This window comes from Syngnathoides biaculeatus, chromosome 23, assembly GCF_019802595.1.
Source record: "Syngnathoides biaculeatus isolate LvHL_M chromosome 23, ASM1980259v1, whole genome shotgun sequence".
NCBI lineage: Eukaryota > Metazoa > Chordata > Actinopteri > Syngnathiformes > Syngnathidae > Syngnathoides > Syngnathoides biaculeatus.
Window position 1 is genome coordinate 12531077 of NC_084662.1, and position 14046 is coordinate 12545122.

At 43.8% G+C, this 14046-nt stretch overlaps 1 protein-coding gene across 4 annotated transcripts in view; it reads right to left on the reverse strand.

Moving 5' to 3' along the window:
• fut8b (fucosyltransferase 8b (alpha (1,6) fucosyltransferase)) overlaps nucleotides 1-14046 on the reverse strand; it is a 197926-nt gene that overhangs the window by 50488 nt on the left and 133392 nt on the right. For all 4 annotated transcript variants that reach the window (XM_061812713.1, XM_061812710.1, XM_061812712.1 and 1 more), the window contains one exon: nucleotides 2870-3446. In XM_061812713.1, the coding sequence (XP_061668697.1) occupies nucleotides 2870-3072 (203 nt within the window). In that variant the 5' untranslated portion in view covers nucleotides 3073-3446. The remainder of the gene's footprint in view (nucleotides 1-2869; nucleotides 3447-14046) is intronic.

Consider the following 14046-nt stretch of genomic DNA (forward strand, 5'->3'; position numbering starts at 1 on the left):
GTTTTTAAAAGCTTAAGTCAGTGGGATGCTTTTCAAGAGTGTGTCTCAGTTTGTTGACACAGACACATTCATGTTCCCAGTCCAAACCCGGAGGACATTCCAGGCGGGGAATTGGGTCAGACGTGGGCTGAGCTAGTCAATCAGAAAGCTAGTGAGTTGTTACCAAGTCAGTGGGTCTGTGACAAAGGTCTGCGGGAGGCAGCCTGGCTGGGCGCCGTGCCTCGATCTGCGGTTTGGTGCCGAAGCGACGCTGATGAGGAGGGATGGGTGGTGTGAGGCAGTGAACGGAGAAGGGTGGTGGGGGGGGGGGGGGGGGGAGCCACCGGGCAGGGATGATGGGCAGCGCAATAAAGCTCGCCCCACGTCCATTAGGACAGTAATTTAAGGATAATAGGCGTTCCTGGATGGGGTACTGGAGGAGTCCCGGACAGACTTCCCATTATTTGTTGCCCACACACACACAAACTGAAACCTTTTCTCGGGAGGTGCGAGTGTTCAGAATTAACCATTCGAATTCAGCACACAGCTGCCCCAACACTAGTGACTTTTATCAACGTAAAATAAACGTCAGATATGATATTTGAAGTAGGCTTTTCCCGTCATTTGTTATTTTTGTTTTGCAAGAAAAACCTTTAGGCTATCACTGACTGCAATATCAAGGTCCAGGTGAAAAAAAAAAAAAGCCCCACTGTATGATGCTCGCAGCAAAAATGCTTCCCTGTACATAAATTGTTCTCTTGATGATAAGTGGTGTTGAATTTTGAAGTCATGGTCAATATGATAAGCCTCGGTTTCAAGTGGTTGTCTCTGAAATTTCTTAACCTTTATGACCATACCTAAGTTTGAGCTTGATACGGGATTGACAGCCCCCCCCCCCACCCCCGATGCTGCGTTATCAGAATGTGACTGAGGAGAAAGTTTCAGAGCTCTCAGTGCTTTGAAGGTGGAAAAGTATAAAAAAAGCCCATTTACCATTTCATCGGACCGCCACACACTTCTTTTGGAGATAACAAAAGTATGGACGTTGCAATATTATAGTCCGCAGTCTTCCCTAGAATAAAAGGTCTCTCTCCACATGTCGGGAGGGAAATAGAGGAGAACCTCTTTCTCCTGGTACATCCGATGTGGTGTGGTACAATTTTGAAGAGAAAAACTGACTGCTCCAACTTGAAGCCAAGTAGAGGGGAGCTGAGCAAGGATGAGCGGAAACTGTGCTGAGGAAATACAGAATTTGCGGCTAAGAATACAAGACAAACTGGCTCAACAGGCTTAAGGTGGCTGGCTGTGATTTTGGATTTTTTTATTTTTTTTTATACTCCTATACAACCTTTCAAGGGACTGTGGAGCCCCAGTTAAACATTGCGTTTTAGTTGGAGACAGACAACTAAAACTCAATAATAAGCAACAATCATACAACGTGGCAGAGGCCCATCTGGAACCTGGCTGCTTCAAATCCGCTCTTGTTTTTACTTGTTTTTTTTTTTTTTTAATGCCATGTATTCATCCTTTGTTGTTGAGGCCAATTTTGAATAATCCAAAAAAAAAAAAAAAAAAAAAAAGCAATAGATTCAATCGCGAACCAGCTGTCCGCGGCAATGCACGTGCGGGGATGAGGTCCTCACATCAAAGTAAATCTGAATATCACAGAGAAGCAGCGATGGCAACATCTGACGCTCGAGCTCCCTGTGAACGCGGCACACATCAGGATACACCAATGCGCTCCCCTAGCCATGCGTGCACACTTATAGAAGCATCAGCCCCCCTCCGACACGGACCCATTGTTAATGTGAGGAAAAAGAAACAGTGTCAGCACGGAGGAGTGGGAGGAGAACCATCTGTCTCTCCATTACGAAGATCCGGAATGTGAGAAAGATGCTGCGTGGTTAATGGGCTTAAACAACAATGCTGCTGTCTGCCAAAAATGTAATAAAGCTACAATAAAATCTGCTGAGGAGTGTGACCATCCATCTCTGTTTGCGCCACCACTGATTGGCGTTTGGTGAAACTTTGCTGCAACATTTGTTAGGCACACTGCTTGCCTCGCAAAATAAACTGATGCAATCAGAGGTGGATCAAATTTGGGGGTGAATAAAAAGCAAAAATGACCATCAAATCATTGCATATGGGTAAAATGACTAATTAGACCACCAGGGGACTAGAGCGTCTTTTATAATTGAATTGCTGGACTTGGGGAAATTAAAAAATATATATATTTTCACAAACAAAATGTTGGTAAGTAAGGAAATATTTATGAAATTGCAGTGTTTTGTGCGTACAATGCTCATCAGCTTAACTGAAAATGATGGACCGCAAAATCCCACAGCACAGCTGTGACTTTTTCCCGCAATCTGTGGTTGGTCATTGACTAAACGTTCATTAGCTTGTCGTTTCTGTCCAGTCATAATTACCAACCCAATAATATCGCCTCACTGAGTTTAACTTCTGAAAAGCAACACTTTCCCTTGTTAATCTAAAACTGGGGTTGATCTTTTCATTTGCATTATTACAGTACTTAACCTAACTAGGGTCAATTGGAGAGGGGGTGGGGGGGGGGTCTAATACTAAAGACTTTCAGAGTGCAGTATTTGGACCTGTTGTGAATCATACGCTCTAGATTCCTCATCAGTCAATCAGATGAGACATCGTGACATACGTATTTTTGAATGTAGCAAACTGGAAGACCAAGCGGCAACCTGCAGAAGCGCATTGAGAACGTCCACAGCCCGAGGTTGTACTCACAAATTTCTCCCTCTCATGTGATGTGAATACTGCACCGCCTTACTTGCATATCATTTTACAAAAACTAGCGCGTGATCAGAAAGCGCCGGTAAACTCATTCACTCGGCAAATCCATTTCACGTTCCTTTACCTGAGCGATTCAGCCATACGCCGCAGGTCTTCATTCTGCTGCTTGAGCCGCTCCAACTTGGCCAGGATCTTCGAGAGCTCTCGGCTGGAACGTTCCGGGTGTTCGCTGTCCCTCACCAAATGGCCGCCGATGTAGAAGAGTAGCGTGCCCCAGGCTAATAGCACCAGGGTGATCCACCGCCATGAACCTGCCCAGGGCCGCATGGTGTGACCACGCCCGCCTGAAATTGCCTCGTGATGTGCTCGTAACCCGAACGACCCACCGGGCTGCCTGATGGTCCAACTCGTGTCCTGTCACCACATGTAATGCAGTGCCAACATTAGCACTGGCATCGATGCATTGTTGGTATATGAGAAATATTTCTGGGATCGTAGTGCCTATGAAAAGTTTTGGGGTGTTCTGCAGCTGTTAGCCAGCTTTCACTCTTTTAGCTACAGCATGGTGAGCATGAGCAGTCGTCTCCCCGATGGCGGCCTGACCGGCGCCCTCGCCGCCCGGCTCAGTGGTGGCCAACCTTTCCCCAACTGTCTCACAGACTTCTTCGAGCCCCTTTGGGGTCTTTTATTGAAGTTGTGCCCTGCAGAAACACACAATGACAAGAGTGTTACATCAGTATCGTTGAATATGTTCAGTTTTTCGAAATACTTTACGAGCGTTTTTGTCAAACGAAGACCTACGGAGATATATCAGGTATTCATGCTGTGAAAGCCACGGAAAAATAAAAACATAGTCACTTAAAGCCCAGAAGAGGCCAGTGACCGGTCACGGATGGTCAAAACCCTCTGCAGACATCACCTGACACTGCAAATAAGCATCTATGCGATAATGTGCAGTCCTTGAATTGAGCAGCTTTGATGTCACAGCAGGACTTAACGTTCAGATCTTGCCTGTTTGTACTGTACACAAGAAAACGGGATTCTCGGGTTGTTTACTTCTTCCGCTCTTCAAACACAACCAGCTTCCGACATTAACACACTCATAGTTGATGATGGATATTTTTGGGGGAACGAGCTAAATCAACAACCAACACCTTGCTGATGTTTGGCACCCAGCGTCATCCTTGCAGCCATAACAGAACGTAATACTGTCAAGGTGATAGGCCGAGCTCAATGGAACAGAGGGACTGGAGGGAAAAATCCCTCGATTATCGTTTCCTTTCATCCCCGAGCAGCAGGGGGGAGACAGAGATGGACGCATGCCGGGTTTATGTAGAAACCTTCCCTGTCATTTCCTACGACAAAGCCTTTCCAGGGCGACCGGGTGCTGTCGCGTGATGAGATAAAGACTGGCAGATATGTGTGCACAGTGTCCCAGTGCGCGTACTAACATCCCACAGCGTGTAACACGCCGATCTGGACCTAATACGGAGCATCTTTGACTTTCTGCGAGAGGCGGTGGTAGGCGGTGGCGTTGATTGACAACAACGCAGTGTCTCTTGTGTTTCTATCTGCGAGAGTTCAACAGGGAGGAAAGTGCTCCTGACGGGATTTGCCTGGCAGCGGAGAAGCCGGCTGACAGTAGCCTGTCTCGTTTGCCATAGCAACAGAATTGCTACGTTGAACATATATGGTGGGTCAGAATGTGTGTGGCCTGTTTTTTCTTAGCCGTTGGCGGTGAACCTCGGCAATTCTATGTGTCGCTCTCTGGAAAAATTGTTTTTGCGAGGTTTCTCAGCTATGTAGGTCGTGGCATTTGAGGAAGACTTGAATCAGGAGTAAGAGGAATTGTTTGTCTTGAGGTTTTTGGAACACTTCTCATCTAACAGATGTTTAGATTTTTGAAAACAGCTTTGGAAAAAGGGGCTGTTGTGCCTCGTGAGACTGTCGGGTCATGACAGCAGGAAGTTATAGCGAGTTTGCAAGTGTCCCATAAACATATCATTCTTCTCCGTTCACGAAAATCAAAACAGTTGTCGATGCTGCTGCCGCGACTGACCTCGGCCGACACAAGTGCCGCTGTTCCTATAGCGTGCAGGCCTCCGATGTGCTGAGCTGTGTTTTATTATGGAAAATAAGAGCCGCGAGAGGCCCGCACTCCAGAAGCTAATACTTGACTGGGACTTAACAAAAAGGGAGGCTTTTCACTGTGTTTGAAAGCCATAATGAGGTTTATGTTCAGAAACTGCTAAATATAAAACCACTGGATGAGGCACACCGCAGCTGCCAAGTGGAATAGGAGGGAATGAATATTAAGAACTTATAGCTACTTGAAAGTTAACTCCCTGATATGTTTCTGTTATGTGAATAAAATTTCAGAGTAACGTGCACTTGGACAGGAACGAGTTCTTGCCATCAGCAAGAATAAGAGAATGAAAATAAAATCCCCTTTAATAGCTTGGCTTTTCATTTTTTACTTCCAGACAGGTTATTGTGTTCACGATGACAGAATTAACAATAGCCATATCTTCTAATAATTGTGTAGGCCGTTAGGTGGAATCTTTTCGGCGGCACATTAGCGAAATGGTTCTGTTCTGCACCATCATTTATTAGCTGAGGATAACACACATTCCATTTTCAGCGTTGCTCTTCAATTAAACCAACCCAATCTAGCCTTGGACTTTAAACACCGAGCCCCTCAGTGTCCTTCACCCTGCTGAGGACATAGTTAGGACCGTGTCAGTCGCCATGGTATATGGCTTGTGCCACTAGCCACGCCCATTCAGTGCCAAACCAACACCCAAGGGCCTTGGGGGGATAGCAATATGCGAGGGGAATGGGGTGGGGGGACAGGTCATCAAAGTTGACCTGTATTCAGTCCTGCAAGTGAATCTTCGATGTGAGTCAGCTTGCAACAGAGGTCATCAATCACCAAGGCTTGGCTCTGTGGGCAATACGCGACGAGATGAGGTCCACCACTGAATTATGCATGCAACTCAGCTGAGGACGGCTTCCATTACACTAGCATGACCGCTCTGGCTCAGCCGCGGGAGATTTCTCTCCAGCACGAATGTATGTTTTACTTCTCATGTATGTCAATGCGATGTAATGTATTGAGACGTGTTGCCAGGTGGATTATATGTATATCAATGTATCTAGGGATGCACCCATACCTGTTGTGTTCCAGGCAGCGTACCTGTACAGCTGACTACTCTCCAATACCAAGTACCGTCATATATATATATATATTATATATATATATATATATATATATATATACACTGTATATTTGCACTGCCATCACACAAGGTTAATAGTGACAGTAAAGGCTGATAATATTATTAACTGATAACGCCTTTGAACTATTGTATGAACATTTTTGCTGAATATACTGCCCGTATTATGATCAAACAATTTTACGACGGTGACCGTGGAAAGTGATTAACGACCAGTATTAACGAACGGACCGTGATTCCAGGTCTCAGAGGCTTAACTGTAATAGCAAATTACGGAAACAATGTGTGCCTCATATTAGAGTCAGTATTTTATAGCAGTAATACCAAAATAGCCAAAATGTTAATGATTGGGCTGAAACCTAATTAAATCTCATCTCAATAAAATGCTGGCTGTCAAGCGACAGTGTCAGCAATGTGCGATTCTCCACATTAACCAACAATGACAGCGAAGGTGGCAGCTATCAGATGAGCCATTGTACAACCTCAAATAGATTCCTGAGCAACAATATGGTGTCGAAAAGCGTTCCAATTTAGCCCCCAACACTTTGCCCGCAAATAAACTCCAAGCAGCTTTACTGTCTATTTTCTTGGGCTGGCTAGAGATTAAAAACAACATATTTTCAAGTCTTTTCCTCGGGGACGGATGTGAAAGTATACGATTTACTGTAACTCCTAAAATTGTTTAAGAAAAAAAAAAAGTATAAATCGGTGTCTGACACTAAAGGATTAATCAAAATATGATTGAAATGTGACAAAGTGCAATATCCAAATCGCTGGAACTGCAGTTTTATGATTAAGGTCAAACGTGTCAGATTAAAACATAAATAAAATGCCGGGGCACCACAAATTCCTCGCTGCCTGCAAATCATCACCCAGATGCTGCGCATTCGGTCCCGTCCTCGGCAGAAAGGGCACATTTTATTTTCCGACTAACATTGAATCTACTTTTCCATTACTTGTGAAAAAAGAAAAAATATAAAAACACTTAGAGAGTGTAGAACTCCATTAAGTCTAAAAGCTTTATCACTGTGAGCTGCCTCCTGGAATCTTAAAGCAGGGTGTATAAACATTCCAACAATCACCTCGAATTTGAGCATTTCCAGCCTCTCGCGAACAAACTCGGCTCAGGCTCAGTGGTCGGGGACGACAGTCATAACTAGCAGAGCTAGGAACTCAATGATTGTGACGTGAAATGTAATATTAGCCAATTAGAAAGCAGCCTTAAGTTTGTGCCATTGCCGCACACAAACAAGCACGCAACTGCTTGTGTTGAAATGTTTATAATGTGTCTCCTGAGTAATTCAGTAAATGCAACATCATTGCATTTACCAGAAAATATCACAATCAGACTTTCTATGGAATCATTTACTCATTCATCGTTCCCTAAATATAATATAGCTCTTTATATAAAGTGGTCTACAATGTTGACTTCTCAGCGAAATGAAAAATACTTTTCAAATGCTACCAAGACATGTGGTCGATTACAGAATTACAGGACTGGGTCAATGTGAGATGGTTTATCTTTTGGGAAAGAAAAAATGTATACTGTACATAGATAGCAATGAGTCCCTGCTACATATCACCACAGATTCCAGTTACGGTAATCCCCCACTACATCATGGTCCTTGCTTCACGATCCTGGTATATTGCAGCTTCTTATTGCAGTTTTTACTTGATACTTTATACTGTTTGTAAAATATTGTTTATAAGAAAAATTTGTTTTTTCACAAATGCACCATATCAGAGTACAAGATTTGATTCTGTCATATTTCAGGCAGACAGTGGCAACACTAACAAAATGTATTCGGATAACATCCGCATCCCGACATTTTGTCTGGGCTTTAGCCTATCAAATCAAACACTCTCGAAGATGAAGTCTCAAAACAATTTTACACGTTTCAGTTTAACAACTGGAACGTTTTAGAGGTTATGTTTGTTAAAAACCTTTGATTTGTTTCATAATGGCGTTTCACGAGGACACTTTTAATAAGCACTCCCAGTGGGAACTTCCCATTGAGTACAAAATATATATTGCGGATTTTGATTACAGTTCTGTTTTTTATACTGTTTATACAATATTTTTGTGATACGTTTTTCTAGCTCTCTCTCTCTCTCTCTCTCTCTCTCTCTCTCTCTCTCCCTCTCAATCTCCATCCATCCATTTTCTTAGCCGCTTATCCTCGCAAGGAAAGCGGGGAGTGCTGGAGCCTAGCTGTCAAATGGGCAGGAGGCGGGATATACCCTGAACTGGTCGCCAGCCAATCGCAGGGCACATTGAGACAAACAGCCGCACTTACAATCACACCTAGGAGCAATTTAGAGTGTCCAGTTAATGTTGCATGTTTTTTGGGATGTGGGAGGAATTTGGAGTGCCCGGAGAAAACCCACGCAGACACGGGGAGAACACGTGCTAACTCCACACAGGTGGGTCTGGGATTGAACCCGGGACCTGAGAAGTGTGACCCTCTCTCAATATATTGTGTTTAAGTGTAAATATTTACAGGACAGCGACAGATGGTGGCTGAAGTTGTCAGGTAATTGTAACAGCAGGAACAATTTGACCTAAATGACATCTAACAACACTCAGCCATTGTCTGTCCAAACTGAAATTGTGTACAACACTTGAGTTCATGTGGATGCGAGCGTGCGACAGCAAGTTGGGTCGCTCGCTTGTGCGCTTGATTACGAAGGCAGCCAGCGAGCGCGCTCGCTGCACGACACTTCAAATGTTCCTCACGGGCGGTTATATGGTTCATTTTGACGGCGAGTGGCTACCTGGCCGGCCTCTGCGGGCTGCCCAGCCCCCGTAGGCTTCTATTTACTGATCGATTGCGAGGATTGTGGCCGCTCCGCTCCTTGCATGTGAAAGCCTTTGAGCCCGTCCGCCTGGCCCGCAGCGAGCGGCACCGCCTCAGTAGATGTGGAAGGGAAATATAAGATAATTATATAATTAGAAAATGAATTGGCGTTTTTACAGTATTCTGCTCGTTTGCATGCTATGTAAGCTCCCCCAAAACCCTCCACACACAAAGGGCGAGCTTGTAAAAAAATATAATACATAAAATCCTACGCCAGATTTCCTCCACTCCACCACAGTACTTTAAGCCATGAATAAAAAGCTGCCTTTACCTAAAGTGCCCCACTCGTGTGCATCTACGGAGCCGATGCCATTCCGCCCTGCGGCTTTTGCTGCTTTCATGAGCAGCACTTTGGCGTTATCACAACAATGACAGTTTATTGAGTCCAGAAAAAAAACAACAACAAAAAAAAAAGTCTCTGTTATATTTACAGACCGATAACCCACCCTCCTCTGCTTCTGATTGGCTACTGACAAGTACCAAGGAAGGACTTGAACGTTTACTGGATAATGATTCGCTGAAGCACCATAGTAACACAAACACTCACACAAACAAGCCATTATTCACACTTGCGGACTATTTACAATATTAAATGAATATGCATGTTTTTCTCAATACACAGAACCAAAAATGTGCATTCACAGGAAGAACACGCTAACTCCACACAGACAATAAGAATAAAACCATAAAAATCAGAACTCCTAACCACGAGTTCACCACGGATCCCTTCAGAAGCAAATATATAACATATAAACATATTCCAGAACCCAGTGAAGTGTTGCCAGGACAATCCCCGACCTCTGTCCTGGGCTACACTGTGGTAGGCCAGTCTGCGATTAACGGGGCTAGCTTTACAGGAATGTCAATTCTAAATTTCTCTTATAAAGACATGTCCCATTCAAGGCAATACAAGTCATTTAAATTCAAGAGCTTCATATTCACTTCAATAGCACGCATCAATATAACATTTCAAAGTTCAAGAAGGGGGATAAAAAGGGGACATGTGGCCTGGATTACTAGGTGAATATGAATCGCAAAAATTCTCAACACAAAGGGAATGCATGCAACCATAACCAGAATGCAGCCATTCCTTATGACTTGAAGATGACAAAACAGAAAGATGACGGGCTGCAGGTCAAGTATCTTTAGGTAACGATACACCAGGGCAAGAGCGCTCTGTCAAACTGCATTGAGAGATACACTGCTTGGTCATAGCAACCCCAGAAACCATGCAAAAAGGTCTCCTGGGGTGCATGAACAGTGAACTATTGCACCATCAGTGACAAAACAGTCGATATATATGATGAAACGTACAACACATTCAACTGGAAACTGGGACAGGCTGGCCTCGGAAATTAAATACATAATAAAATACCGACGGACTTGCATGTAAATGAATAATGAGAGACAAGCGTCTTCAGAGTGACACCCCAGTGTCCTGACGTCTGCAAGACAGGTAATTGCAGCTGTTGCTTAATAGTCTGTGCTAGAACACAGCCGTGGGCATTGTTACCGACACAATGTCAATTTTGTCTTCTATTATCTTAATTGCTCGCGGGAGAATTCGACGTGCGTGTGTGAAAAGTATAACTTAAACATTAAACAAAAGGAGCGAGGGCAAGTATGATTCAACCCCACGTCCAACCCACTAGTTCTTTATGTAACTACAACTAAAAAAAACAAAAACAGAATTTAACTAGGCGAATGCTGGATTATGCAGCAAAATGAGCAAATATGTTTTAAAAAAACATTCAATTTAGTCCATTAAACAAAGCAGTTTATGTTTTAGTCCCGTCCCTCCCATTTTAGTTTGGTTAAATATCACGGTTTTGTTAAGAGGAATAAATATTACCAATAAAACGTGATAGACATGAACCCGTGTTAGTAAACTAATACAGTGACCACGTGCAGTAGACAAGAATACCGTATTTTCCGCACTATAAGGCGCACTTTCTATTTTAAGACTTTTTTCATATATAAGGCATACCGGATTATAAAACGCACCACATTATAAGGCGCATAGAATAGAGGCTACAGTAGAGGCTGGGGTTACGTTTTGCATCCGTTAGATGGAGTTGCACTAAAGGCTCAATATTGATCCGTATATAAGGCGCACTGGATTATAAGGCGCACCATCAGCTTCTGAGAAAATTAAAAAAAGCTTTTAGGTGCGCCTTAAAGTGCGGAAAATGCGGTAATTTAAAATAGTCATCTTGTACTGAAAACAAAATGACCAGATTGTCGGCTGTTGAAGACCATCAACACATTGTTTGGGAAGAATACACCTAAAAAGTTGTACAAAATCATTGACTGGTTACACTTTGGCATTGGGAGTAAAACACTTTGCCTCGCTTGCAAGGTTCGCACTGCAGAGAAATTGCTGACACACAGACGCATAAAAATTACACACATCAAATTAGCAGGGGGGGGGGCAAGCTGGTGGTAATGGTTTATGCAAACAAGTTTCTAATTAGAACCGGGAGACATATGATTAGCAGTAAAATTTGAAAAAAAAACCCCATCATCAATCATTTTTGTCTTTTATGACTTTTTATGTCCAGATAAAAAATGTGAGCCTGAGCGGGGCCTCACCTGCCAAACTAAGATGCCTCATGATGAGTGAAGGTGGATCCAGGCGCCAAGACACGTCAAGGTCAGCATTTTAAATTCGCTGTGTCAGTGCGGGTGATGAACTGGCTCTGCATTGGGGCGGGTGTGTGTTTGTGATACACGGGGAGAGAAAGGAGTCTATTGCTTTGGGGCAGCTGCCGGCGCAAATTTATAGGACGGGAGCGTCATTTAAAAAATGATCATTTATTATAGACGCAGCAGGTTTGAGGAACACAATTTTCGAGGAAAGCCAATATCACAAAGAACCTCGGCCATCATTATCTGCGTGAAAAGGTCTGGGTTATCCATCTATCTTTGGCTATATTGCACATAAACCCACTCATAACACTCCCTGCCAGTTCTGCTCTCTGCCCCTTGGAATGAATCCCAATGATGGCTGACCTTTACCGGCCTGGGGTGCACGGGGTGAGCTTGTAAGATGGGGGGGGTGTCACGGAGGGCCCGTCACAACCCCACAGAGCGAGCACCAGCCTTCCCCTAAGTGGTCTGGACATGCTTAATGAGTGACGGAATACGCCAGAGAAAACGGCAATTGATGACAATGAGAGAGCCCAGTGATGCTAAATCACAGATGGTCCTTAATAATGTATGACTTGACGAGTGAATAACTACAGTATATCTCGTAGAAACTGAACTAGCGAGTAACGTCTGATTAAAATAATTACAAAAAAAAAAAAATCAGAACATGAGCATCAAACAAAATCATAACATAGAGTCCACACGAACCTGCCAAAACTTCAATTTTTAACTGTCCAACACTCACCAACACATGTAGACATTGTGAACATTAATTGCTGTGGTCACTTAAATGAGCAAATGAAGTAGCTGTTTGCTGACCAGACTTGGCGATAGTGTGTGTCTGTGTATTTCATTTGGTTTGCTACTCGGGGAACCACTGACAAAATCCCACAAAGATGGCCGCTGCCTGCCGTGTTGCTATTGACACATCCATTCTTCCAATTATCAGATACAGAACCATTGTATTTCAAACTGCTTCAAGCTTCAATTCCAGACCCATTCCAGATCACATCAGTCAACAGTAAATTAATTGATTTTTATCCCAGTACCAAGTGTCGATAATGGACCTTTCCGATGGGGATCTTAAGCTCCGCCCCCTTAGCCATGTCCCACAAGCTTACAAAATGGCGATTGGACAGAACATGTTTGAAGTCGCGTATTCCAGATAATATTGGGGTCTATTTTTTGCCAAACGCATCAGACTTGTCCAAGAGAGTTCTATAGAGAGGTCTCAACTATTTCACGCAAGGATACGTACACGGAACTAAGATTTTGAACGGAGCAGAACGCAATCTCAGAGTTACAGCAAAACGTTGGCGATCGATGCAAAAATGTTTGACGCCTCACAAACTTCATATTGAAATCCAACAGGATAAAGTAGTGGAATCGTACAAGCGCATGTAAAGCAGGGTGAGTACTTTTTACTTGGAAATGTCAAGAGTGATATAATTGTTGTCTTTATAAGTGAGTGGGCGCATTCATTTGACTTGGCTCGTAATCGAACCCAGTGCTCTGTCTTAAAAGTATGATGTGACCGCACATTTACGTATCACTAAACCGACTCTTCGGCATAAAATATTACACACTTCATTCAGCAGGTCAATGATACGCTAACAAAATGAAAGTTGTTCTCCTGCAATGTATAAAGCACTGATAATAATTCAATGAAACTCAGAGAAGATACTTCTCCCTCACTTACCTTCGAACATACAGCCTTGTGTTTGTTGATATTGTCCACATTAAATTGTACGTGCGCACTTCCGCGAGCCTTAATCCATCGTAGACACTTCGTCAACGGTATTAGGCTTTGGAAAATGAATCAAGCGGGCCCCTTTTACCCCAGCAGGATATCTTTCATCAGAATTGCACGTTCCCCCAGCGCATCTGAGGACCATTTTCTTTGTTACATTAACCCTTCCAAGCGCACGCTAGTGACAATCAGCATTGCTTGTGGGACAATACGGCGAGAGGGGCGTGTCAAGACAATGCGGCTATCTGATTGGCTATTATTGCACGAGTGATTGACGGGTCGGAAAGGTCAATTGAGGCTCACCTAACGGTGTTACAACTAACATATCAAAATGTGTTTGTCTCCACTCGTGATGAGCAAATCCCGAAAGTTAGGAGTGACAAAAACATTGGGCTCTGGTGCCTCTCAAGCAATAAGCTCCCAATAAAACTCCCAGCTCAGCCGAGCCCTTTAAACGCTCCTTTTCACCTCACTCATATTCTAACCCAGAATTTACGATGTGCGGTTGACTCCCATTATACCTCGGCTGAGGGAAAAACCATCCCCTTCGAACACAAGCCAAGGTGGTCTCGCTCTCTCGCTCTCTCTTTGACAAAGGAGAAGAAGGCAGTAGGCGGGAGACGGAATACAGACGGAGGCAAACAGTACAAGGGGGGAAAAAAAGAGGGTCAAAATAAAGAGTGTGTTGTAGGTAAAGTGGGAGCCTGGGAGGTAGTAATTGGGACAAAGATGGTGGCTGTAGAAACCAAGGCAGCGTGGGGGGTGTTCCCTGAGGGATCAGAGTCCTGACTAAAACAGAGAAGCACTT